The sequence below is a fragment of the Oncorhynchus tshawytscha genome, linkage group LG08 (genome assembly GCF_018296145.1).
Source record: "Oncorhynchus tshawytscha isolate Ot180627B linkage group LG08, Otsh_v2.0, whole genome shotgun sequence".
In the NCBI taxonomy this organism is placed as follows: Eukaryota; Metazoa; Chordata; class Actinopteri; order Salmoniformes; family Salmonidae; genus Oncorhynchus; species Oncorhynchus tshawytscha.
In genome coordinates this window covers 45,120,947-45,147,492 of record NC_056436.1, presented here as the reverse complement: position 1 = coordinate 45,147,492, position 26,546 = coordinate 45,120,947, and the positions used below count along the sequence as shown (strand labels likewise).

At 41.2% G+C, this 26,546-nt stretch overlaps 1 protein-coding gene across 1 annotated transcript in view; it reads right to left on the bottom strand.

Moving 5' to 3' along the window:
• The window catches only part of ros1 (c-ros oncogene 1, receptor tyrosine kinase), a 145,800-nt gene that overhangs the window by 74,307 nt on the left and 44,947 nt on the right, over positions 1-26,546 (bottom strand). Inside the window, exons 3-7 of the mRNA XM_024429697.2 lie at positions 24,777-24,914; positions 24,166-24,269; positions 20,674-20,846; positions 18,616-18,710; positions 7,501-7,635 (exon numbers count right to left, since the gene is read on the bottom strand). Of these exons, the coding sequence (XP_024285465.2) occupies positions 7,501-7,635; positions 18,616-18,710; positions 20,674-20,846; positions 24,166-24,269; positions 24,777-24,914 (645 nt within the window). The remainder of the gene's footprint in view (positions 1-7,500; positions 7,636-18,615; positions 18,711-20,673; positions 20,847-24,165; positions 24,270-24,776; positions 24,915-26,546) is intronic.

Sequence of the window (26,546 nt, the reverse complement as noted above, 5' to 3'; positions counted from 1 at the left end):
ATGCCCTCTTGTGGACCCAGTGACATCATTGCTGACAAGAGACTTGGGCTGTGATTTAAAAAATACACAGATAAACGACCAGTACTGCGAGTGACATTTACAGTAAAGTTTATTTATGCTTGAGTCAATATTTGCTGCGTTTACAGTGAGCGCAATCTCCACAAACATCTGTGCAATTGCTTTTAAAAGTCTCTCGTTGTATCCAGATCTGCGTTGGAATAAATCCCAGACTTGGGATCTAAACTGTTTTTTAGATATCTCCCCCACCAGTCAACACCAGCCCCAAAAACAGACATGAATCTCAGGTTAGAGGGGCAAGGTGTCACGCCCTGACCTTAGATATCTCTGTTTTCTATATATTTTGGTTAGGTCAGGGTGAGACAAGGTGGGTACTCTAGTGTTGTATGTCTAGGGTTTTGTATGTCTAGGGTTGTTGTAGGTCTAGGGAGTTTTGTATTTCTATGTTGGCCTGATATGGTTCCCAATCAGAGACAGCTGTTTATCGTTGTCTCTGATTGGGGATCATATCTAGGCAGCCCTTTTTCCAACTTTCTGGTGTGGGATCTTGTCTACAGTTAGGTGCCTGTGTGCACACTAGTAGCTTCACGTTTCGTTTGGTTGTTTTGCTTCGGTGAGTTTCAGTTGATTAAAAATATGTGTAACTCTATTCACGCTGCGCCTTGGTCTCATCATTTCGACGAGCGTGACACAAGGACTCTAAACCATCCAGTGAAAGTAAATGGGTTCTTAAGCTGGTCTTCTTGCCACCAAACCAGATAAAGAAGCTGTGAAGCCCCCAGTGTACCCACTAACTGCATACTGTGTACTAATTGCTCTACATACAATTTAGAACGTACTCTTAAGTAAAATGAGTGCAGTAAACAAACATACTAGTCGCAACATACTACATGTGCATATTACCTCAATAACCTTGACTAACCAGTGCCCCCACACATTGACTCTGTACTGTTACCCCCTGTATATAGCCTCGTTACTGTTATTTTACTACTGCTCTTTAATTTTTTGTTACTTATTTTTTCCTTATCTATTTTTACTGAACACTTAATTTTCTTAAAATGGCATTGTTAGTTATGGGCTTGTAAGTAAGCATTTCTGTAACGATGTTCGCTGAAATTTGGGAAGCAAGTTCAAGGAGTGAATACATTTAATCAATAAATGAGCAAAACAAGAAACACAAACAACGCACCGACTTGAAACATGAACAGAAATAATAAACAGAAATAATAACGCCTGGGGAAGGAACCAAAGGGTGTGACATATATAGGGAAGGTAATCAAGGAGGTGATGGAGTCCAGGTGAGTGTAATGAGGCGCTGGTGCGTGTGAAGATGGACACAGGTGTGCGGGATAATGAGCAGCCTGACGACCTAGAGGCCGGAGAGGGAGCACACATGACAATTTCACTGTAAGGTCTACTACACTTGTTGTTTTTGGCGCACGTGACAAATACAATTTGATCCATACTGAGAATGCGTCATCTAATGCGCAGTTGCGTTTATTCCCACCATTGGTTCATTCTGATTATCAGCTGTTGTCAAACACATGTATGCCACAGAAATGGCCAGTCCTACACACACTACACGCACATCTTCTCTCACACATATGAACACCCTCTTTTTCTCTCTCTCTCACACACACACACACACACACACACACTGGTTTTATTGTCCTTGCGGGGACAAACTGGCACATGCACAGATAGGGGTCTACCTGTGCCTGAGCACCTGCCCCTTTGCCCTCACATGTTTTTTTGTTGTTGTTCTGAACCCACTGCCCTCAATTCAGAATAGTCCTCTACACCATGTGTAGGCCTACAAAGGATCTATAGCTTCTTTAAAAAATGTGCCTAGCTGTGGATTGTGTAGCCCTCTCAGTGAACAGCATGCAGACAAAACAGAACTTTCAAAATATTTCAAATACCACCGTGGGAAAAGACAGATTGGAAAGCGAATGGCTCCCGCTGAAAAGAGAAGACTAATCTTTCTGCTTCTGTAGGCTATCGTAATATTTGTTTTATCAACTTTAAAATAGCCCTATACAAAGTAAAACAAGAGAGAGGTAGGCTTTTAACATGAACGCATTGCATCATTGAGTCAGTGAAACTGGAAAGCTTTTTAGGACTATAATTTCCTACTCATATTGTACAATATGTTGTGTCTCAGATTCTCAGTCTGTCAGTATCAAATTAGCCTGTCATTTCGATTGTTTGTGAGTTAGATTATGCCAAAGTCTTCAGTCATGTAAAATTATGTAGAATTGCATGAAATGCGTTTATAAAACATTCGTCCCGGACCTCGGCACCTAAAAATGGTCCACATGTGTGACTTCTGTAAACTCTTCTTCTCTACTGCTCTGTGCACATGTGCTGATATGCATGCAATGCTTTATTATAAACGAGCTGAATAGGTAAAAATCAGTCATTCTGCCCATGAACAAGGCAGTTAAACCACTGTTTCTAGCCCGTCATTGAAAATAAGAATTTGTTCTTAACTGACTTGCCTAGTTAAATAAAGAAAGCATGTTTTTTTTTTAAATGTAGCCTTTATTCATTTCTACTGGGCACAGAATTATCTGAAACAAAAACAAAACTAACAGCAAATGCATCCAACAAACGTGTAGTCACAAGCTTGATGAAGCCATTGCATGTTATGAATACTTAACCTTTTACTACTTTAATACACATACAAGTGAATTTGTAATTTGTCCCAATAGTTTTGCCCCCCCTAAAATGGGGGGGGGGGCGGCTATGTACAAAAAGTGCTGTCATTTCTAAACGGTTCCCCCCAATATGAAAATACCCTCAAATGAAAACTGACAGTCTGCACTTTAACTTCATAGTCAGTGTTTGATTTTAAGTATAGAGCCAAACAAAAATGCTTCACTGTCCCAATAACTACGGAGTGCACTGTAATTCATATCATAGGCCTAATAGTACTGTAGAGCTCTTTTTACTTGCACACAATATAGCTGGATCGCCCAGTCCTGCCACTAGTGTAACGGTTCTCCTCTATCTCCTCCTCTGACGAAGAGGTGGAACAAGGATCGGACCAAAATGCAGCGTGTAGATTGCGATCCATGTTTAATCAACAAAACGTAAACACGAATCAATACAAACACTACAAAACAAATAAACGTAACGAAAACCGAAACAGCCTATACTTGTGTCAACTAACACAGCGACAGGAACGAAGACACTAAGGACAATCACCCACGACAAACTCAAAGAATATGGCTGCCTAAATATGGTTCCCAATCAGAGACAATGATAAACACCTGCCTCTGATTGAGAACCACTCCAGACAGCCATAGACTTTGCTAGATACCCCACTAAGCTACAATCCCAATACCAACACCAAAACCCCAAGACAAAACACACCACAATACAAAAACCCCATGCCACACCCTGGCCTGACCCAATACATTCGACCAGGGCGTGACAGAACCCCCCCCCTAAGGTGCGGACTCCCGAACGCACCTCAAAACAATAGGGAGGGTCCGGGTGGGCGTCTGTCCATGGTGGCGGCTCCGGCGCGGGACAAGGACCCCACTCAGTCAATGTCTTAGTCCCCTCTCCTCGCGTCCCTGGATAGTCCACCCTCGCCGCCGACCATGGCCTAGTAGTCCTCACCCAGAACCCCACTGGACTGAGGAGCAGATCGGGACTGAAGGACAGCTCGGGACTGAGGCAGCTCGGGACTGAGGGGAAGCTCGGGAGTGAGAGAAAGCTCGGGAGTGAGAGAAAGCTCAGGAGTGAGAGGAAGCTCAGGAGTGAGAGGAAGCTCAGGAGTGAGAGGAAGCTCAGGAGTGAGAGGAAGCTCAGGCAGGTAGATAGATCTACCAGATCCTGGCTGGCTGGTGGTCTCAGCAGATCCTGGCTGACTGGCAGATCCTGGCTGACTGGCGGATCTGGCGGATCCTGGCTGACTGGCGCAACCTGGCCACCTGGCGGATCCTGGCCGACTGGCAGATCTGGCAGATCTGGAAGATCTGGTTGACTGGCAGATCTGGAAGAGTCTGGTTGACTAGCAGATCTGGAAGAGTCTGGTTGACTGGCAGATCTGGAAGAGTCTGGTTGACTGGCAGATCTGGAAGAGTCTGGTTGACTGGCAGATCTGGAAGAGTCTGGTTGACTGGCGGATCTGGAAGAGTCTGGCTGACTGGCAGATGTGGAAGAGTCTGGCTGACTGGCGGATCCTGGCAGACTGAAAGATCTGGCTGCTCCATGCTGACTGGCGGCTCTGGCTGCTCCACGCTGACTGGCGGCTCTGGCTGCTCCATGTAGGCTGACAGCTCTGGCGGCTTCTTACAGACTGGCAGCTCTGGCGGCTCCGTGCAGACTGGCAGCTCCTTGCAGACTGGCAGCTCCTTACAGACTGGCAGCTCCTTGCAGACTGACAGCTCCTTGCAGACTGGCAGCTCCTTGCAGACTGACAGCTCCTTGCAGACTGGCAGCTCCATGTCTTGTCTTGAGGTGATTTGACTGTCTACGCTAATTTGGCTAAAATCCACCGGAAATTAACAACTTTAACAATGTATTTGAGCAACAACAAGTGCTCATTGTGAAAATGTATTAATGTTTTCAATAAACATTGGAAACTAAATATAGCTTATATGTTGTCAACTATCTAAGCCAACCCCGTCTGTTTTGCCCCGTAGTTAAGCACACGTCGGATTTGTTGCTAAACAACCAACCTGTCTATGTTAAAGGCCCAGTGGAGTCAAAAACTGGATTTCTGTGTGTTTTATATACACTGAGTATACAAAACATTAAAAACACCTGCCCTTTCCATGACATAGGCTGACCAGGTGAATCCAGGTGAAAGCTATGATTCCATATTGATGTTAGTTGTTAAATCCACTTCAATCAGTGTAGATGAAGGGGAGAAGGCAGGATTTTTTAAGCCTTGAGACCATTGAGACATAGATTGTGTATGTGTGCCATTGAATGGTCAAGACAAAAGATTTAAGTACCTTTGAATGGGATCTGGTAGTAGGTGCCAGGAGCACCGGTTTGTGTCAAGAACTGCAAAGCTGCTGGGTTTTTCACACTAAACAGTTTCCCATGTGTATCAAGAATGGTCCACCACCCAAAAGACATCCAGCCAACATGACACAACTGTGGGAAGAATTGGAGTCAACATGGACCAGCATCCCTGTGGAACGTTTTAGACACCTTGTAGACTCCATGCCCTGATGAATTGTGGCTGTTCTGAGGGCAAAAGGGACTGCAACTCAATATTAGTTAATATTAGTTAATAGACCAGTAATAAAGAGAATTCCAAGCCTCTCTGCCAGTAAGAGCTAGTTTTATGTTTCCCCCTCCCCACTCAAACTACTCCCAGACAGTCCTAGCAGAATTCTTGCTTCAGAAATTACTATTTGCTAAGAACACATTTTGTTTATTTTTGACCATTTTAATTGAAAACAATCACTGTAAGGTACAGACCTGGAATAACTATCATTTTAACTATGCTTTGTGGAAAGTAACTATTTTGTTGAGGGAACAAATAGTTACTTTGGATGTGAATACAAATATTTGTTTACAGATCCCAAAAAACCATTACTTTTCAAAACTACTTGAATACAGATCTCAGAAAGTGACTACTTTTCAGAAACTACTGGATTGGCTGCCTTCAACAAATGGCAGGGTTCTATCTGGATATGAATTCATGAAGATAGAAATAGAATGAAATAAGCACACACAATCACCTATACCAGGACTCTCTAACCCTGTCCCAGAAGAGCTACCGTCTTGTAGGTTTTCACCTATACTATTTAGATCTATCCGACAGTCCTATTTGATCTACAGAATACATTTCTAGCTGAACATTATGTAAATGTCCATTCTCCTAAATGTCCATTGTACATAATAAAGTAACCAATTTTGTACAGATAAGTATAAATAAATTGTGCCGCTCAACTACTGTAAGACTCAATGCATTTTATGATACCTGAAAATACTGCAGAGAAATTCAAAGCCAGACATATTTTGTTACAGTTAGCATTCTCAGTAACACTTAACAATAAACACTTCTTGTGCCTGTGTAATAAAACTGTAATTACTTTTGGAGCAACATTTTATTAGCATGTTGTTACATAATACTAGTCATTGCATTTTAATTGCATGGCAATGAGTTTTATTAACTACTGTACAAAAGGGATAGTGACTGTTCCTTATTCCACTTATGTAATAAATGAATTATTATGCAATTATAAAGCTATTTCCAAAGTCCTATGTAACAACAATGTTGCTTTTGTAATAATCACAAAGTTACTACACATGTACTGTATAAGAACTGGATGTAAAGTGACCAAAAAAGTGTTAAACAAATCAAAATATATTTTATATGTGAGATTCAAAGTAGCCACCCTTTGCCTTAATGACAGCTTTGCAAACTCTTGGCATTCTCTCAACCAGCTTCATGAGGTAGTCACCTGGAAATCAATTAACAGTTGTGCCTTGTTAAAAGTTCAATTGTGGAATTTCTTTCCTTTTTAAATTTGTTTGAGCCAGTCAGTTGTGTTGTGACAAGGTAGGGGTGGTATACAGAAGATAGCCCTATTTGGAAAAAGTTCATATTATTGCAAGAGAAACGACAGTCCATCATTACTTGAAGACATGAAGGTCAGTCAATCCGGAAAAGTTCAAGAACTTTGAAAGTTTCTTTGAAGAATCTCAAATATAAATATATTTTGATTTGTTTAACACTTTTTTATTTACTATATGATTCCATATGTGTTATTTCATAGTTTGATGTATTCACTATTATTCTGCAATGTAGAAAATAGTAAAAATTAAGAAAAACCCTTGAATGAGTATGTGTGTCCAAACTTTTGACAGGTACTGTAAGTCCCTAAGATAAACCAACGAGACAAAATACACGATTACCTTGACTATACTCCTGGAAAACGTCAATCATTGTTGCATGCTGTTTAAAATGTCTCTAGTTCTCTAAAAGGAGCCAATTCCAGCTCACAATGTTAATTTATGCAGTAGAGGTTGGAAGAATCTAAGGTAGAAAATGTCAACTCGGTGAAACGAGCTACATTGACATTCTCTGGAGGCAAATTGGAGCGTTTTGCACTTCAAAACTGTCCACCCTGCTCCATTTGATCCATAAATGAGACCTACCGTTACACACGTGGTTATGGACTAATCCGGTAGGTGGCGCACTTACTTTGTTTGAGGTAAAAGGAAGTGTGCTTTTTTTATAATATTTGTGGAGTGAGTGTAAATAGACTACCTGGGTAACTGTGTGTGGGTCTGTGTGTTAGGTTGCGTGTTAGTGTGCGTGTCACGAGAGGAGAATGGAGAGAGGAGAGAGGGTCTTTATGTGTGGGAGTGGAGAACATTGTTCTAACTTGAGATTCAGAGATAAAAATGTATAATCTTCCCTCTCAGACTGCTTTTCTGTATATTACAAATACAGCGCCTATGCCTGAGACACTCACAACTATACGACAACAGATGGACACTTACAGTCAGTTGGAGTAGGAAGGTCTGACAATGTTCTTGAGTTTCCATTGGACGGGATGGTTGTTTTAATGTTCTGATTGGTTGGTTTCAATGGCAGTTTAGGGGTGCCGGTTACCGTTGGAGGAAATTCACCATTGGCTGAGGAGAAAAACAGACAAATAACAACTTAGTGACATTCTTTGCTTACCATGCCTTTGCACAGCTCTCTTAATTTCCAAACAGTTGGAGATAAGCATGGTTATGTTCATTAGGGACCATAAACCAAAGAAAGCAAACTGAGACAGATGGGGACTACCTGTACTTGTCCAATAAGAAACACTCATTTTCATTTCCGTTGTTAAACATTTTAAACATTTGTAGTTTTGAGCCCTAATGAACATGGCCAGGTTTAAGCTTGGTGAATACTTGGCTGGATAACCCCAATCTGAAGTTGCATGGTGTTGGTTTGTCCAATAGGGGGCACTCTTACCTCAAGACCAATAGAGTTGGATATAGTTGTGGTGGTGGGAAAGGTTGGGGGTGCTTAAATCCAACTCCTTCCCATCTTCCTCCATCCCTAGTTGGGTAAGTACATTGGATCCGGGGCTTTCATACCACCAGCTCAACCCAATAAAGCATATGGACAGACCAACCACCTCAACCTACCCCAAGGCCTTAGATCATAAAGCTCACAAGAACCTTGATCTTTTCCCCCTCAATTTCTAACCTAGACATACATCTCCCAGGTAAAAGGGATGTTGATTAGGTATTGCTACTCTGGACATTAAGTACTAGACCTTGCAGAGGCTGTGAATTGGGCCTGTGAGGAGGGCTATGATGATATGGGACTGCATACTGGACTTCTGGTTAAAACCCACACAGACTAGGGTGCAGTGGGAAAAAGAATAACACTCTTCCCAATAATCAGCTGCAAGGGCCAGGTGTAAATCCCAGTCTCTGATTGGTCTGTTCCCCAATCAGCAGCAGAGAAACTGGAAAGGCAAGATAGAAATAGCCAATCTGATTGTAAGAGGTTTGACGTTCCTCAAGAAATTATACAACGAACCAATCGTACAAAAAAGGTTAAAAAAAACGTATGATCATTGAGTCACTACCAAAATGCTGATATAGTGATTGCAATTTCACGGTATTGTTACCAGCAGTGGAAACCAATGTGGTTAATAGTGTTCTAAACCATTGAAATTCTCCATTAAAAAAGTTTGAAGAACAGCTCCCAAGAACACAATGTCAGTGTCAGTTGTGATAGTGTCAATAGTGTCAGACTATTGTTGGAATCCTTGTCATATCCACGTGAGATCCATTCAAATGTTAATAGCCAGGTTATATCATACCTGCCTTTGTCACTCACATGTGAACATAATCTTTGAGCAACTGTGACATTTTGTCCATTAAAGGGACTGTCAAATGTCTAAATGAGAATTTCATGAGCATTCCAGATGTCTCACCTTTGCAAATTTCTCACAAATCCAATAATTTCCACTGAAAAGCCACAAAATGTTGTTTGACCATGATCAGAAATGAAAAAAACTCAGTTAGTAGACAAATGTCCTGTAAATTGTCAAATGACATTTTATTTGTCACATGCGCCGAATACAATAGGTGTAGACCTTACCGTGAAATGTTACTTACAAGCCCTTAACCAACAATGCAGTTTTAAGAAAAATAATTGTAAAGCAAAACAAAATAGACAAGTCCAATTTAAGAATATTTACTAAATTAACTAAAGTAAAAAATAAAAGAGCAACAATAAAATAACAATAACTAAGCTATATAGATGGGGTACCAGTACCAAGTCAATGTGCGGGGCGACTGGTTAGTTGAGGTTATTGAGGTAATATGTACATGTAGGGTAAAGTGACTATGCATAGATAATAGATGATAAACAGCGAGTAGCAGCACTGTCTGCTCCTGGATACCCACCACTTCTAGTAAACCCTGAAAAGGGCAGGGCATCTCTAACCAACATCTCCAATTTTGTCTCATTGACTGAACTCCAGGTTAGCTGACTCCTGACTCCAATTAGCTTTTGGAGAAGTCCTTAGCCTAGGGGTTCACATACTTTTTCCAACCTACACTGTGAATATTTAAATTATGTATTCAATATAGACAAGAAAAATACAATATGTTGTGTTATTAGTTTAAGCACACTGTGTTTGTCCATTGTTGTGACTTAGATCAAGATCAGATCAAATTTTATGACAAATGTATGCAGAAATCCAGGTAATTCCAAAGGGTTCACATACTTTTTCTTGCCACTGTATGTGGTTATTATTTGATGACCCTGCTGTTCATCTATGAAGGTTAGAACAACTTGAAGAACGATCTGGCCTTAATGGCCATGTACTCTTATAATCTTTATCAGGCAGAGTCAGAAGAGGACTGACCACCCCTCAGAGCCTGGCTCCTCTCTAGGTTTCTTCCTAGGTTCCTGGCTTTCTAGAGAGTATTTCCTAGCCACCGTGCTTCTATAGCTGCATTGCTTATTCGTTGGGGTTTTATGCAGGGTTTCTGTATAAGCACTTTGTGACAACTGCTGTAAAAAGGACTTAATAACTAAACTTGATTGATTGTCCTTCAGGAGACCAATGTCCATCGTCATCAACTCACCAATGGGTTATAGTATACTGCTAAAAAGGGTGCTTTGCAGGTCTAGATAGAGCCTTTTGCAGGGCCATATATGAAGCTAGCCCTAGAACCCTTTTTGGTTCTATTTCACACCTTTTCTTCTAGCAGTGAAGCCACTGCTAGAGTAGTGGGCATTTTGTTCTATATTAAATGTCTTGCAGAGTTAAAAACTGGAACGAGCTTATGATATCAAAACATTTTCAGCTTTGGCTCAAGATGGTCAATCAGTTGCCTTATAAAATGAAGAATGAAGTAGGGCTGGCCCTTTCTTCCAACATAATGCCACTAATTTAGACAACTTCCTTTAAAGGCGGTCCTTTGTATTACTTACCACCGAGCAGCTTCTGAAAGAACAGCGCCTTTCTGTTCCAGATACATAATCTATCCATCTCTGGAAAATGCATCGAGGACTCTGTTTGGGACTAGCTCATCTGAATATCAAGTTGAGAGCCAACTGCATGTTTCTTAATTATGATGACAGGCCCCATTTGTTCCCCACATCATGTCGGCTTGCCAGCTCTTGCCGGCTCGCCAAAAAAACAGATAATCCACTTTTCCTCCGCGCTTCGTTCCACAGGCATTATGGGACATTGTAAAAAATGGCTACCTTTCATTTTTGTCTCTTTAATAATCTCCTAAAAACACCCTCCCCCCTCGGTTCCCCTGACCTGGCTCTGCCATCACTACCTCCTCGAGCTGAACTGCTCTCGTTCATCATAATATGGCAAGGGGCTCCCGCCATGGCTGTGTGCGGTACGTACCGCTTCGAGTACAGTACATGCCTTTCGGTCTTAGCCATGCACTGACTGTAAAATTCTACTCAAGACCCAAACCCTGATGGAAAAAATGGGAAAGACATCCATTTTGATTGTCAGGTTAACACAAACAGTTAATATTTAAGATAATATTTTTTGTAATATCGACAACATAGTGATTTTATGCTTAATTATTGGACTCGTTTTTTTTGGCTTGGTCATTAAGAGGCCGAAGCAAAAAAAATGAGGCCAATAAATTAAGAGGCCGAAGCCAAACAAAGTCTTGAGGGGTGGCTTAATGTGGGTGTCTCTTGTGTTTGTGTGATTGCACGTGGCAAGCGTTTGTACATTCACTCTGTCAAAACAGTACACAATTACACGAACACACCCTTTTAGATAACTTGAAACAGCTTAACTAGGTCTTGTGTCTTGAAGTCACCTAGGCAAGCTAGTGCTAGCCAACTTCGTTTGCCAATTACCTTCAGCCGGCTCGTGTGGGACTGTGGCAAAGTTGGTTTGACATTGGATAGCCTATCCCGGGGCTAGTAAGAGACTGTCAATAAATTACACAATGTAAATGGAACAATATATATTTTAGCTGTCTCATTAAATGCGTTCAGTATTTGTTTGAGGTTTTTAAGTCATTGAAATTTGGAGCTATTGACCTTTTAAAATACACTACTTGACCAAAGTATGTGGACACCTGCTCGATGAAAATCTCATTCCAAAATCATGGACATCAAAATGGAGATGATCCCCCCCCTTTTCTGCTATAACAGCCTCCACTCTTCTGGAAAGATGTTGGAACATTGCTGTGGGACTTGCTTCCATTCAGTCACAAGATAATTAGTAAGATCAGGCACTGATGTTGGCAGATCAGGCCTGGCTTGCAGTTGGTGTTAAATTTAATCTCAAAGGTGTTCGATGGGGTTGAGGGCAGGGCTTTGTGCAGGCCAGTCAAGTTCTTCCACATCGATCTTGACAAACCATTTCTGTATGGACCTTTCTCTGTGCACGGGAACATTGGCATGAGAGCAGGATTGAAATAAACCCTACCCAAGGAAAACTGTTATGGTACCCTTCTTTGTGTGACATACCATTTTTTCCTATCATGACGTAAATCTCAGTTTTGGATGAGACTGACTTTATGACCAAAATGATCTTATTTACACATATAGGCTGTTTTGTGTTGCTTTTGTGCTTGTCTTTCTTGCACTAACACTTGCAGTCATCTTTTCTTAATATTTAGCTTTTTTTAAGGAAAGTTTTACTTGCAATGTCTGTGAAATGTGGTTGTCTTACCAACTTAGTTGATTGCACTGACTGAGTCGCTCTGGATAAGAGTGTCTGTTAAATGACCAAAATATACATGTATTACATCAAATTAAATGTTATTGGTAACATACACATGGTTAGGAGATGTTAATGCGAGTGTAGCGAAATTCTTGTGCTTCTAGTTCCAACCATGCAGTAATATCTAACAAGTAATCTAACAATTTCAAAACAACTACCTTATACACACAAGTGTAAAGGAATGAATAAGATGTAATGTGTAATGTGATGTGATATTACTAGCATGAATCTTTTAAAAAGTAAATTTTTGACTACAATATTTAAAAGATTAGAGGTTTCTGTAAATGTAATATCCCGATGCTTTGATATGGGCCCATATCATAATCAATCTACCGGGTGGTGGTCTGCATATAAAACACCTCACTGCAACTTTGACTGAGAGGCAGAACTCATGTACAGTTGAAGTCAGAAGTTTACATACACCTTAGCAAAATATATTGAAAATCATTTTTTCTCACAATTCCTGACATTTAATCCAAGTAAAAATTCCCTGTCTTAGGTCAGTTAGGATCACCACTTTATTTTAAGAATGTAAAACATCAGAATAATAGTAGAGAAAATTATTTATTTCAGCTTTTATTTCTTTCATCATATTCCCAGTGGGTCAGAAGTTTACATACACTCAATTAGTATTTGGTAGCATTGCCTTTAAATTGTTTAACTTGGGTCAAACGTTTCGGGTAGCCTTCCACAAGCTTCCCACAATAAGTGTACCTCATTTTGGCCCATTCTTCCTGACAGAGCTGGTGTAACTGAGTCAGGTTTGTAGGCCACCTTGCTCGCTCACGCTTTTTTCATTTTCTATAGGGTGGAGGTCAGGGCTTTGTGATGGCCACTCCAATACCTTGACTTTGTTGTCCTTAACCTTTTGCAACTAGGGGGCAGTATTTTAATTATTGGATAAAAAACGTTCCCGTTTTAAACGCGATATTTTGTCATGACAAGATGCTCGACTATGCATATAAGTGACAGCTTTGGATAGAAAACACTCTAACGTTTCCAAAACTGCAAAGACATTGTCTGTGAGTATAACAGAACTGATGCTACAGGCGAAACCAAGATGAAATTTCAAACAGGAAGTGCCCCAGATTTTGAAGGCGCTGTGTTCCAATGACTCCTTATATGGCTGTGAATGGGCCACGAATGAGCTTAGACTTTCTGTCGTTTCCCCAAAGTGTTGACAATGCTGGACACTTTGGGGAAACGACAGAAAGTCTAAGCTCATTTGTGATGTATTTGTAGGCTTTGGAAGATTGACCATAAGAGACTACATCTACCAGGTGGTCGCTTGGTGTCCTCCGTTGCAATTATTGCGTAATCTCCAGCTGCAGTATTTTTCCGTTTGCCTCTGATGAGAAACCAACTGCCACGAATGATTTATCATCGCATAGATATGTGAAAAACACCTTGAGGTTTGATTCTAAACAACATTTGCCATGTTTCTGTCAATATTATGGAGCTAATTTGGAAAAAAAATTGCCGTTATAGTGACTGCATTTTCGTTTTTTTTTCTTAGGCAAATGTGATGAACAAAACGGAGCTTATCTAACTGTGAAAACTGTTCTTCAAAGGTAAATGATTTTATTTGAATGCTTTTCTTGTTTTTGTGAAAATTTTGCTATTAATTTGCTAGGCTATCATTTTCACAAATGAATATTTTGAAAATCTGAGATGACAGTTGTTGTTAACAAAAGGCTAATTGTGTTTCAGTATATTTATTTCATTTTATTTGCGATTTTCATGAATAGGAAACGTTGCGTAATGGTAATGAGCTTGAGGCTATGATTACGCTCCCGGATACGGGTTTGGAGTCGCAAGAAGTTAAGTCATTTTGTAACAACTTTGGAAGTATGCTTGGGGTCATTATCCATTTGGAAGACCCATTTGTGATCAAGCTATAACTTCCTGACTGATGTCTTGAGATGTTGCTTCAATATATCCACATAATTTTCCAGCCTCATGATGCCATCTATTTTGTGAAGTGCACCAATCCCTCCTGCAGCAAAGCATCCCCACAACATGATGCTACCACCTCCGTGCTTCACGGTTGAGATGGTGTTCTTCAGATTGCGAGCATCCCCCTTTTTCCTCCAAACATAACGATGGTCATTATGACCAAACAGTTCTATTTTTGTTTCATCAGACCAGAGGACATTTCTCCATGGCTTCTTCCTTGCTGAGCGGCCTTTCAGGTTATCTCGATATAGGACTCGTTTTACTGTGAAAATAGATACCATCGGGACTCAGTGGGCATACTCTGGAGCAGTGTAAAGCTGCAGGCCAGGACAATGGCAACCTGACCTAAACCCACCGGAGACTGCTGGGGCGAAGCTTGATTTGCCACAATCTAACAAATGTTAGAACATTATGAGGACATTTTTTATAAAACCTAAAGAAATAAGATTTTGTTATCAAAAACATTCTTTGAATGTTATCATCCCAATGTTAGCTAAAACCCTAACCAGAACTTAATGGGAATCTTAGCTAATGTTCTGAGAATGTTCCTGGTTTGTTGGGTGACAATCTCACTGAGTGTCGAATTCAAAGCAGGCAGATGAACCAGTGAAACGACACCCAAGAGTGTCACGTTCTGACCTTTATTTCCTTTGTTTTGTATTTATTTAGTATGGTCAGGGCGTGAGTTGGGTGGGCAGTCTATGTTTGTTTTTCTATGATTTGGGGATTTGTATGTTTCGGCCTAGTATGGTTCTCAAACAGAGGCAGGTGTCATTAGTTGTCTCTGATTGAGAATCATACTTAGGTAGCCTGGGTTGCACTGTTTGTTTGTGGGTGATTGTCTAGGTTGATTGCTTGTGTCATCTCAGTTCTCATTTAGCTTCACGGTCGTTTTTTGTATTCAGTGTTCAGTACTTTCTTTAATTAAATATCAAGATGAATACAAACCACGCCGCGTTTTGGTCCGCCTTTCCTTCAACAGAAGAACACCGTGACACAGAGCCTAATTATGTCTCTGTCTGTAATTGAGTTTAGTCGGTTAAATTCCACCCGTTTTGCCTTAATGACTGTCCGTCTTCCAAGCGGCAAAAGCTTCAGAGCTCCCCAGCTTGCTATTCTGGGCACAGTCACAGATTATCTATTTTATTGACCAGATACTCAAGTAGCCGCACTAACAATGAAAATACATTTCTTAAAATTGGAAGGGAGTCAGGAGGAGGCAAGATCAGGTGGGACCAGTTCAAACAGGTACTTCAGAGCGTGAGGGAGAGAGTGAGGAATATACAGCATATTGTCTGCTGATTAGAGACGTGAGTATCATGTGTTGCTGTTTCTCCTCTGATTTTTTTCCATCTCAATTACCATATGGATAAAGTGGGAAAGGTCAGCCAAGTCTTGACCTTTAAGAATATATATACAGTGCCTTGCGAAAGTATTCGGCCCCCTTGATCTTTGCGACCTTTTGCCACATTTCAGGCTTCAAACATAAAGATATAAAACTGTATTTTTTTGTGAAGAATCAATAACAAGTGGGACACAATCATGAAGTGGAATGACATTTATTGGATATTTCAAACTTTTTTAACAAATCAAAAACTGAAAAATTGGGCGTGCAAAATTATTCAGCCCCTTTACTTTCAGTGCAGCAAACTCTCTCCAGAAGTTCAGTGAGGATCTCTGAATGATCCAACGTTGACCTAAATGACTAATGATGATAAATACAATCCACCTGTGTGTAATCAAGTCTCCGTATAAATGCACCTGCACTGTGATAGTCTCAGAGGTCCGTTAAAAGCGCAGAGAGCATCATGAAGAACAAGGAACACACCAGGCAGGTCCGAGATACTGTTGTGAAGAAGGTTAAAGCCGGATTGGGATACAGAAAGATTTCCCAAGCTTTAAACATCCCAAGGAGCACTGCGCAAGCGATAATATTGAAATGGAAGGAGTATCAGACCACTGCAAATCTACCAAGACCTGGCTGTCCCTCTAAACTTTCAGCTCATACAAGGAGAAGACTGATCAGAGATGCAGCCAAGAGGCCCATGATCACTCTGGATGAACTGCAGAGATCTACAGCTGAGGTGGGAGACTCTGTCCATAGGACAACAATCAGTCGTATATTGCACAAATCTGGTCTTTATGGAAGAGTGGCAAGAAGAAAGCAATTTCTTAAAGATATCCATAAAAAGTGTTGTTTAAAGTTTGCCACAAGCCACCTGGGAGACACACCAAACATGTGGAAGAAGGTGCTCTGGTCAGATGAAACCAAAATTGAACTTTTTGGCAACAATGCAAAACGTTATGTTTGGTGTAAAAGCAACACAGCTCATCACCCTGAACACACCATCCCCACTGTCAAACATGGTGGTGGCAGCATCATGGTTTGGGCCTGCTTTTCTTCGGCAGGGGACAGAGAAGATGGTTAAAAATGATGGGAAGAAGCCAAATACAGGACCATTCTGGAAGAAAACCTGATGGAGTCTGCAAAAGACCTGAGACTGGGACGGAGATTTGTCTTCCAACAAGACAATGATCCAAAACATAAAGCAAAATCTACAATGGAATGGTTCAAAAATAAACATATCCAGGTGTTAGAATGGCCAAGTCAAAGTCCAGACCTGAATCCAATCGAGAATCTGTGGAAAGAACTAAAAACTGCTGTTCACAAATGCTCTCCATCCAACCTCACTGAGCTCGAGCTGTTTTGCAAGGAGGAATGGGAAAAAATGTCAGTCTCTCGATGTGCAAAACTGATAGAGACATACCCCAAGCGACTTACAGCTGTAATCGCAGCAAAAGGTGGCGCTACAAAGTATTAACTTAAGGGGGCTGAATAATTTTGCACGCCCATTTTTCAGTTTTTGATTTGTTAAAAAACTTTGAAATATCCAATAAATGTCGTTCCACTTCATGATTGTGTCCCACTTGTTGTTGATTCTTCACAAAAAAATACAGTTTTCGATCTTTATGTTTGAAGCCTGAAATGTGGCAAAAGGTTGCAAAGTTCAAAGGGGCCGAATACTTTCGCAAGGCACTGTATATATATATATATATATATATAGCCAGTCAAAAGTTTGGACACACCTACTCATTCAAGGGTTTTTCTCAATTTTTACTATTTTCTACATTATAGAATAATAGTGAAGACATCAAAACTATGAAATAACACCTATGGAATCATGTAGTAACCAAAAAAGTGTTAAACAAAAAAAAACATTTTCAAAGTAGCCACTGTTTGCCTTGATGACAGCCTTGCACACTCTTGGCATTCTCTCAACCATCTTCATAAGGCAGTCAACCTGGAATGCATTTAAATTAATAGGTGTGCCTTATTAAAAGTTAATTTGTGTAATTTATTTACTTCTTAATAATGTGTTTGAGCCAATCAGTTGTGTCGTGACAAGGTAGGGGTGGTATACAGCAGTTAGCCCTATTTGGTCGTCTGATTTGGTTTAAGCATTGTTGTGGACTTAGAACATTAAAGTTGGTTGTGTTTCTATTTCTAATGTGTGATTTTGAGAGTGAAAACCTTAAAAGAAATGGGGAAATCGAAAACCTGGAAACCGTTTTTTATTATAGCAAATAATGTATTTGCTGGCAATAAATGTATTGGCTGGTAAAAACTACCTCCCAGTGGCTGGTGGACTATTTTTTTATGCCCTGTTCATAATCTACCTCATTAGCTATCAAGCTAACAATCTGGTTACTTTACCAGAGTATCTAAACATTTGGAGGCCCAGAAAAAAATGAAAAGGGACAACTTCTTTAGAAGATCAATGGTCATAGCAATGAATGAATGACTGATTTCTTGCATGTTGTCACTCACAAACTTGATACGCTTAATTAATTAAAGAGTGTACAATGTTCTTATGCACGACACAGTGCCTGGACACAGCTCTTAGCTGTGGTATATTGGCCCGAGGTGCCTTATTGCTATTATAAATTGGTTACCAAAGTAATTAGAGCAGTAAAAATAAATGTTTTGTCGTACCTAGCATTCAGGGATCGAACCACCCAGTTTCTAATCATTTTTAGAGCATGTGTGCTTCAAAAGTAGCTAGAATTCATATAGGCCAATTATGCTATAATTCAATCAATGAAACACCAGTGGTACCAATGACATTTTTTAATTTAGAACCTTGACTACAATTGAAACAGGCCAAAAATGTTTAAGTGTCTTAAGAGAGTTGGGCCGGAAACCAAATTTACGAATCCCATGCTGACTAGGTGAAAAATCTTAGCCCTAGTCGCTCAGGATAAGAGCATCTGCTAAATGATGTAAACATTTAAAATTACTTTCTAATTTCTATTTCATGTTTGACATTGCAAATAAGAATCTGTTCTTAAATCACTTTATGGGTTAAATCGTCTACTACTATTGACAGTCTGAAATTGTTGTTTTACAACCCTAAACAACAATACTTACAGGCCAGGAAGCAGTCCATACTGAAGGAGATGTTATCCAGACAAATCGCTGATCCTGGACCTGATCCATTGTCAGTACTGAACTGGAGCCAGAACCTGAGGAGAAGCACAATATGATCTCATTCAACTCTAGTATGAGATGAAGATGAAGTATGCCTGCTCCCAATGCAGATTCAAGTCTAGGACAAGATAAAGATAGAGTATGTTAAATAATAATTTATTGGTCCCAGCAAGTTATCCAGTGTGACCTTTAACCTCAGGATCCGCACTTCTGCACGGCGGTATCCTTGCAAAAGGTTTCTTGAGCGTAATGTTATCCCTGTCTTATCCTTCTCATCCTCGACTCAAGTTTTCTACTGGAATTAGTACATAAAGGAGTTCAAACATGACATAACTAAAATATTCTACGAGCACAACTACATACTTCAAAAGTAACATTGTTGATCATAATGATTTCTCTGCCAGTACTAGAACATGTCATAAAGACCTCATGTAGAGAATGAGTGACTTCTGCCCTTACTATATTGTTCTATTAGAAACGACAAATAGACAGAACACTGATGCATGGCCTCAAAGACCAGTTTACATTACTGGACGAGGATCTTTTTCAGTCATAGTGAATTTCAGGTAGCTACTGTTCTTTTCCCTTCAATTTGCTCATGCTATTTAGTGTGCAATGGTGAGACAAAGGGAACGGAAAAAAGATACATGACAGACTACTGTAGAGAGACAACTTTGTTACTTTACTTTGTTACAGAATACAATCCTATCAAAATCAAGACACTCATCTTTTCCTCCCATCTTGCGTTACAAAAATGTCTCCAAATTTGGGCATTTTCTTGGTGGTCGAAATGAATCCATTGTGACTCTTGATTGAGAATACATCTAAGTAATATTTCATTTGCATTTTATTTTACCTTTATTTAACTAGGCAAGTTAGTTAAGAACTAATTCTTATTTTCAATGACGGCCTAGGAACAGTGGGTTAACTGCCTGTTCAGGGGCATAATGACACATTTGTACCTTGTCAGCTCAGGGATATTGAACTTGTAACCTTTCGGTTACTAGTTCAACACTCTAACCACTAGGCTACCCTGCCGCCCCATGTGGAAGTGTTGGCCGTCTTTTTCATAGTACCCAAAAGGTTAATAAAGTAACTCCTAATTTAACTCCTAACTTGGCCTTCATCTACTTCCATTCTGCCCTTCACAGTCCAACAACATGGGTCGTTACTACAACCTAACCTTTATCCACTGACTTCCCTATTCCTCTGCCTATATTTCAGAGATCCAGACCAAAGGTCATACCTCGAGTCCGGGCGAGTTCACAAGGCATAAGGACACGCATTTTAATTAAGAACATGGGCAGAACAAACTCCATAAAACCGGGAGTAAAAATATAATAACTCTCTGAGGATTGGGAATAGCACCAGCTCTGACGATAGAGAGTGCTCAATCAAGCACACGGAGATGAAACAAGCAGTACAGCTTTTTTTGATTTGATTTATTTCAGCTACTAACAGTGAATAACTGAAAAATGCCATAGCTAATTGGAGGAAAAGGCAGAGGAGTGGAGGCCTCTGTATAGATTTTCACTTCCTTGTTTGTTTGTTTTTAAACAAGTGATACAGTGAGCGATAAGGTGAATATGGAATTCACCGTATAAGGCAAGTGAACAAATTGGGATTCATTACGTTTGCAGGGTGAAAGGGAGGGTTATCTTAAAATGGAATGTAAATGTTGAAAATCTGCATTTGGAAGGAAGAACTGAAGAAAAAAGCTATTCATTACTGTGTCTTTGGACCTGAGAGGCTATATGCATTTTTTTTCATCCCAAAAGAATACACAAAGCACATGCATCTCTGTGGTTTGCAGGTTCTTTTATGCTTTGACATGGTGCATGTTTCCAATGTAGTATGATTCTATAATCTCACCATCTAATGGCGCAGTGCCCCATATTGACCCTGTTAAATATTCATACACTTCACTTTGTTTGCCTAAGGCTGGGATTGGCTAAATCACTTGTCTCTCTGTCAATGGACCAAATTGATCCTCCGTACCAGTCAACAAGTCCGTAGAGAGGAACGATAATGCGTCTCCAGCCTTTCTTGGTCTTGGGCTCGTTGGCAGAGTACCACAGTCTGCGCTGCTCCTCTGGTCGTGTGCTGTTTTCCACCAGCCACAAAGACAGTGCCCCTCTCTGGCCACCTCCAGAACACATCAAGAACCGTACCTGTTGGGGAGATAAAAAAAACATATGAGTATTATGAGTCAGAATAGGACTTGACTAAGACACACATTGACATCTCAAATCATTTGTTTGAACGCATCAGAGAAAGCTCTTGGCTTTCCTCTTCTGATTTTTTACTGAGACACAATTTATTTCTCTTCTAGAATTACATTTCCATGAAAATAACAATCAAGGCAAGGGCTGATTTCAAGGTTTTACTGCTAACCTACAAAGCATTACATGGGCTTGCTCCTACCTATCTCTCTGATTTGGTCCTGCCGTACATACCTACACGTACGCTACGGTCACAAGACGCAGGCCTCCTAATTGTCCCTAGAATTTCTAAGCAAACAGCTGGGTGCGTCACTTGAGTGGATTGAGTCACTGATGTGATCTTCCTGTCTGGGTTGGCGGCGCCCCCCCCTGTGGGTTGTGCCGTGGCGGAGATCTTTGTGGGCTATACTCGGCCTTGTCTCAGGATGGTAAGTTGGTGGTTGAAGATATCCCTCTAGTGGTGTGGGGGCTGTGCTTTGGCAAAGTGGGTGGGTTTATATCCTTCCTGTTTGGCCCTGTCCGGGGGTGTCATCGGATGGGGCCACAGTGTCTCCTGACCCCTCCTGTCTCAGCCTCTAGTATTTATACTGCACTAGTTGATGTGTCGGTGGGCTAGGGTCAGTTTGTTATATCTGGAGTACTTCTCCTGTCCTATCCGGTGTCCTGTGTGAATTTAAGTATGCTCTCTCTAATTCTCTCTTTCTTTCTTTCTTTCTCTCTCTCGGAGGACCTGAGCCCTAGTACCATGCCTCAGGACTACCTGACATGATGACTCATTGCTGTCCCCAGTCCACCTGGCTGTGCTGCTGCTCGAGTTTCAACTGTTCTGCCTGACCATGCTGGTCATTTATGAACATTTGAACATCTTGGCCATGTTCTGTTATAATCTCCACCCGGCACAGCCAGAAGAGGACTGGCCACCCCTCATAGCCTGGTTCCTCTCTAGGTTTCTTCCTAGGTTTTGGCCTTTCTAGGGAGTTTTTCCTAGCCACCGTGCTTCTACACCTGCATTGCTTGCTGTTTGGGGTTTTAGGCTGGGTTTCTGTACAGCACTTTGAGATTTCAGCCGATGTACGAAGGGCTATATAAATACATTTGATTTGATTTGATTTGATGCTCTACTGTCATAATTACTCGTTTAGAAGTAGTGTACCCACATCCAGTTACTTGCAGTTGCAGTAACCACACTGCTTTTTGGTCCGCCTCTCTTTCACCAGAAGAAAACCGTTACACAGTGTTATTAAATGCAACATTTTAACCTGAAATGTCTTCATCCAGCCAGACATTCAGGGAAGACATTTGGGTATAAAAAAAATGTATCTAGATAAAACTGCAGGAGCAGTGTGCGGGTATCTGTCTTTATTTCATGAAAGTTAAACCTGCAGATTCATCAATTGTCTCAGCTGTACACTTTGCTATACAAAGTTCCCGATTCATATTGCTCATATTCTTCTCAAACAAACTGCACAACATTCCACCTGACTAAATTCTATCTTTCTGTCTCTCCAGTATGCACAGGTGACGAATAGGGTTTCCCTCTGAAAAACCTTTGTGAAACTGTGAGAAGTTCCCCGACATCAAGATTATAGAAGTCAAACAGTGTTTGCCAGGCATTACTTTGAGGTGAACATGACCTGCAACTAATAACCAAGCCAATCTACTCTTGAGATTGGGTCCTGCGTCAGACAAACCAGACAGGCAGGTACCGTACATTGGACAGCTCAGGGTCGTGTAAGGGGAAAGATTGAGGTGCTAATCTGGAATCATGGCTAATCTTTGGGCCCTTGCCAAGGAACCACTGACTGCGGCTAGCTGGGCTGTAGCGGTGCCGCGAGCACAGTTCAGGACTGATATCCCCATCTCTGTTTATCTTTCTATCTCTTCATCTTTGGCTCTCTCTCTCTAGTCGTGCTTATCCACACACTCCTCTCTCTCTCTCCTGTTCACGCTCTCTCCCCAGCACTCCACCTTCCCCCACCTCCAAAATAAAGAAGGGGGTGCCCTTCTATGGACACATACCAAATACCTCTAAATATGATATTGGCCCACTTGCCAGACACCCCCTATAAAGAGGCGGACGTTTACAACCATAGCCGTGGACTCACCCTGTCTAGACCTGACTAACAACCCCGCTGGTCGCAGACTGACCAATAAGGTATGAATAATGCATTCCATATCGCCAGCCTCTTATTAATTTGGTTGACCTTGTGTCTGGAAATTCCCATGATAGCTTGCTAACCCGCCACTATCAGGGTTGGGACCAAATTTCATGCAATCTGTGCATTCAGGAAATAGTTGAATTCAATTAATGAATTAAATTGATAAATGAAGCAGTGCAAGCTTCCACATGCGCGCCCCCTCACCTGTCCACTGCAGCTCTTCCCAGGCCAGTGTAAATGTGTGTGTGTGTGTACAAGCGGGCGTGGGTGCATGGGTCTGTCTGTCTGTTTGTCTGTCTGTTTGTTTTCCGGCAACTTACAAGGTAAACTAATAGTTAAATGGAGAGATATTGCCTCAAGATATTGAACAAGAACTTTTAAATCCATTAGCTGAATTAAGGAGTAAGGAGAGCTCTGCTCATTATACCTACAAATAATTTTCAGTCTTTCGGCAATCCTGCTATCATCAAGAACTTTGTTTTTCAATAGTAATACTGCTCTATTTTTATTCCAGGTGTGCCTGTTTTCTTCCAGTCTCTCCTGTCTAACATAATTAGTCTGTCCATTCATACATGTTGTTGTTTGTGCTCCACACTTTCTGTGTCTCCATCCCAAATGGCACCCTATTCCCTACATGGGTCCTGGTCAAAAGAAGTGCCCTATAAAGGAAATAAGGTGCCCTTTGGGACACACCCTGTGTGTAAGTCTGGTTGGTCAGACTTAAAAGACTACATCTGAACTATTTGCGCTATGCGCCTTAATTATAATTACCCAATGCTGAGTCTCCAAATGTGCACACAACAGGAGGGCATTGTGTGTGTGTGTGTGTGTGTGTGTGTGTGTGTGTGTGTCTCTGAGTGTCTGGTGTATCTGTCTCTCTGTGTGTGTGTGTCTCTGAGTGTCTGGTGTATCTGTCTCTGTGTGTGTGTGTGTCTCTGAGTGTCTGTATCTGTCTCTTTGTGTGTGTGTGTGTGTGTGTGTGTGTGTGTGTGTGTGTGTGTGTGTGTGTGTGTGTGTGTGTGTGTGTGTGTGTGTGTGTGTGTGTGTGTGTGTGTGTGTGTGTGTGTGTGTGTGTGTGTGTGTGTGTGTGTGAGAGAGAGGGCTCTCACCTCACATCGAGAGTTTCGTAGGGGAGGGGGGAAGAGAGGGCTCCTGAGCAACGTTGACACCTGATGACCCTTGGACTGCCCTCCATCCACACTGAACATGGCACCTGGAACGCACACACACACACACACACACACACATGCACACGCATACATGCATACAAACAGATAAACAGACAGAACAGAAGATTATATGCACCCACACACACAAACAAGTACGTAAACACACAGAAAACCAGTTAAATATCTGTGCTTTGCAACAACAAAACAATTCAACGACACGCAGATTTTACAAAAACAACAGAGGTTGTGCTTTCTCTGTTATGCCCGAATTTGAGCATACAGTGTAGGCCTTACTTTGCATTACAGCCACTAAAGGCATTCAGTAAATTGATGATGACCAAGTCCAGAAACAACCCCTAGCCCCTATTCTCCAGAACTGGATTGGTACTGTATAAGCAATATGGTTCAGCTCTACTTTTTCCACATATATACCTACATCTATCCAGTCGTTTCAGATCTTCACAAGTGTCTTAGGGGAAATAGACTGCCTCGACGGTAGCTAGGGGTTGTGTACAGGGCTTGTGTTATCAATATCAGAATGGATGATTCACCTGAGGATGATGAACAGCTGGGCCGCACCCCCTTTGGCGGGGTGTGGACACGCCTCCAGGAGGATCCCTTGGCCGCTGTTGGCTGCCAACCGCACTCACCATCCTCGAAGGAGCAATAGCTGCCAATGAGAAACTGACCTGAGAGGGAGAGAAAGACAGAGAGAGCAAGAGAGGTAGAAAGAGGAGAAGAAAGTGAGTTGCCTTGTAGCTCAATTGACCTAGAGAGATACAGACAGACAATGAGAGAGATGGAACATCAGAGAGGAGGACATGATGAGAGGAGTGTCTCAGTAGCAAGGGCAGAGGGAGAGAGGATGGGAGAAACATAGAGAAAATTGAGAGCATACGGCTAGAGATTTTGATGGGGAGTGCGGGAGAAGAAGGAGAGAAAATATGGGGCTAATCCTTTTGGTCCCAGTGCTTTATAAAGAGTGAGTGAGAGAGTGACTGATGGAGGGAAGGAGAGAGGGATGGGGGATGAGGGAAGGGTGAAAGGGGAGAGACCAGAAAAAGCAGCAAAAATACAGGGGCTAATAATTTCAGAAAAAGTGAGAGAAAGAGCAAAAAAAAGGGGGCCCAACCAGCTTTTACACATATGAAAGAGATGTGTCGAAGAGAGAGAGGAGAAAGAAAAGGGGAGGATGAAAAATAAATTATAGAAAAAGGTTTGGTGATGCAAGCCTGCTGTCAATTGGGGGTTGAATGCACTTTATATATACAGTGGGGGAGTATTTAGGCAGCCACCAATTGTGCAAGTTCTCCCACTTAAAAATATGAGAGAGGCCTGTAATTTTCATCATAGGTACACTTCAACTATGACAGACAAAATGAGGGGGAAAAATCCAGAAAACTGGTGTTACAGCAATGTCAAGAGTGCATTGGAATATTCCAGAGAGCATCGCAAGCATGTATTTGTTGTTGACAGCTTGGTTCCAATAACCACACTACAAATAACTCCCCAATACATTGCTCCATTCTGAGTGTGACAGGGTCACAATCAAAGCTGAAAAATGGTAAGAAAACATTTGATTATGCTCAGTACAGTTGATAACGAAAATAACAATGGATTGAAATGGTGCAAATGTGTGTACTATTACTAGTGTGTGCGTGCTCCTCTGTGTTTCCCAGTCCCCTTTTCTTTGCTAAACTTTCCTGACAGCCCATTACAGAGGTCATGTCCCCACGTAATTGTGTGCCACTAACTTTCCAAAGATGGCTAATCTTTTTTTTTAACCATTTGTAGCCGCTATACTTCTAGTCAAGACTTTTATAATTATCACAGAAACACAACAACCCAGCAATTAAAACACATTGGTAGATCCTAAATGAGGTATAGAAGGTCAACAGAAGGGGTTCTGTTGTTCTTAGCGGAGTGCTATATGACCCCATGATACTTCTACACTCCAACAAACAGCTACCTGGCTACATTATAACAGGGGTTAAGGAATCTTCTGAGACCTACAGTGGGGCAAAAAAGTATTTAGTCAGCCACCAATTGTGCAAGTTCTCCCACTTAAAAAGATGAGAGAGGCCTGTAATCTTATCTTAAAAGAAAGTTGTATTACAAAAGTAGTTTGAAATGTCTTGGCAAAGTTTACAGGTAACTTTTGAGATATTTTGTAGTCACGTTGAGCAAGTTGGAACCGGTGTTTTTCTGGATGAAATGCGCCAAATAAATGGACATTTTGGATATATATCGACAGAATTAACCGAACAAAAGGACCATTTGTGCTGTTTATGGGACATATCGGAGTGCCATCAAAAGAAGCT